The sequence below is a fragment of the Myotis davidii genome, unplaced genomic scaffold (assembly GCF_000327345.1).
Source record: "Myotis davidii unplaced genomic scaffold, ASM32734v1 scaffold328, whole genome shotgun sequence".
Classification (NCBI taxonomy): domain Eukaryota; kingdom Metazoa; phylum Chordata; class Mammalia; order Chiroptera; family Vespertilionidae; genus Myotis; species Myotis davidii.
The window spans coordinates 670,426-671,794 of NW_006300373.1; the positions used below are offsets into that span (position 1 = coordinate 670,426).

General features: G+C 64.8%; 1 protein-coding gene across 1 annotated transcript in view; it reads left to right on the forward strand.

Moving 5' to 3' along the window:
* CYLD (cylindromatosis (turban tumor syndrome)) overlaps positions 1-1,369 on the forward strand; it is a 25,295-nt gene that overhangs the window by 23,281 nt on the left and 645 nt on the right. Inside the window, 3 exon segments of the mRNA XM_015572642.1 lie at positions 7-72; positions 296-582; positions 906-993. Coding sequence (XP_015428128.1) covers positions 7-72; positions 296-582; positions 906-993 — 441 coding nt within the window.

Sequence of the window (1,369 nt, forward strand, 5' to 3'; positions counted from 1 at the left end):
CGCGAGTGCTACGAGGACCCCGACATCGCGGCCGGGACCATCAAGCAGTTCTGCAAGGACTGCAACACCCAGGTGAGCCCCCGCGGCCACGCGCGCACTCCGCAGGTGGCGGGCTCGGAGGAGTTCTGGACTCATCACGAACGCCCGCAAGTTCATGGTCAGGGGGCACGGTGCCTGCCCATGTGCACCTGACAGACTGCCGTGAGGACTGGGTTGTGGGCCCGGGAGGAGTCAGGGCGAGGGAGTGGAGCCCATCACCAGCCTCCCTGAGCCTGGCTCGTGCTGCTCCGTGTAGGTCCACCTCCACCCCAAGAGGCTGAGCCACAAGTACAACCCGGTGTCCCTGCCCAAAGACCTGCCCGACCGGGAGTGGAGGCACAGCTGCGTCCCCTGCCAGAAGATGGAGCTGTTCGCCGTGCTCTGCATCGAGACCAGCCACTACGTGGCCTTCGTCAAGTACGGCCGGGACGACTCCGCCTGGCTCTTCTTCGACAGCATGGCCGACCGGGACGGTAATCGCTCACTCAGCTCCCGTGGGGCCGCGTCCGTGGGGACAGTGTGGGGAGGCCCCAGGGACAGCGGGTGACAGCATGGCCGACTGGGACGGTAACCACTCACTCAGCTCCTGTGGGGCTGCGTCCCATCCGTGGGGACAGTGTGGGGAGGCCCCAGGGACAGCGGGTGACAGCATGGCCGACCGGGACAGTAACCACTGAGCTCCCGTGGGGCCGCGTCCCGTCCGCGGGGACAATGTGGGGAGGCCCCAGGGACAGCGTGTGAGGGTCTGAGGCCTGGGCTGCACTGGCGGCCCTGCTGCTAAAGGGTGATGCTGTGCTGCCCCCCAGGCAGGGGCGCCCCTGACGGAAGACCCTGAGCGTCTGTCAGCCGAGGGGCTTCCTTCACAGCTTCGTCCTCTCGGGGCCCAGCTCCTCATTTCTGCATGAGCCTGGTCGCCGGGTGTTGAGGGCCAGGCTCTGCGGGAAGGATATGGGGGTGCGGGAGCAGTTACGTGGAAGGAGAGAGAGTGCTCATTCCACTAGATCGCCCCCCGCCCCCTGCAGGGTCATGGCGAGGGGCGTGCGTGTCGGGTAGCTGGCGCTGTGCGTCTGTCTATCATTATCGCCCACTGAGCACGGGGGCGCGGGGAGGCGGTGTGGGCTTTGCTCAGGCTGTGACCTCTCGCCAGTTTTCTTCACTCTTGGCCCCAGAATCCCCTCAGAAATAAAACAAAATGATAACACCGTTGAGAGCAAAAAAGGCTTTAACTTCTAGGAATCAGAAGTAAAATCAGTCCAGAAACTGGCAGTTCCCCCACCCTGGGCTGCAGGTGTGAGATGGCGCAGGCCGGCGGCGGCAGCACATGGAGAAC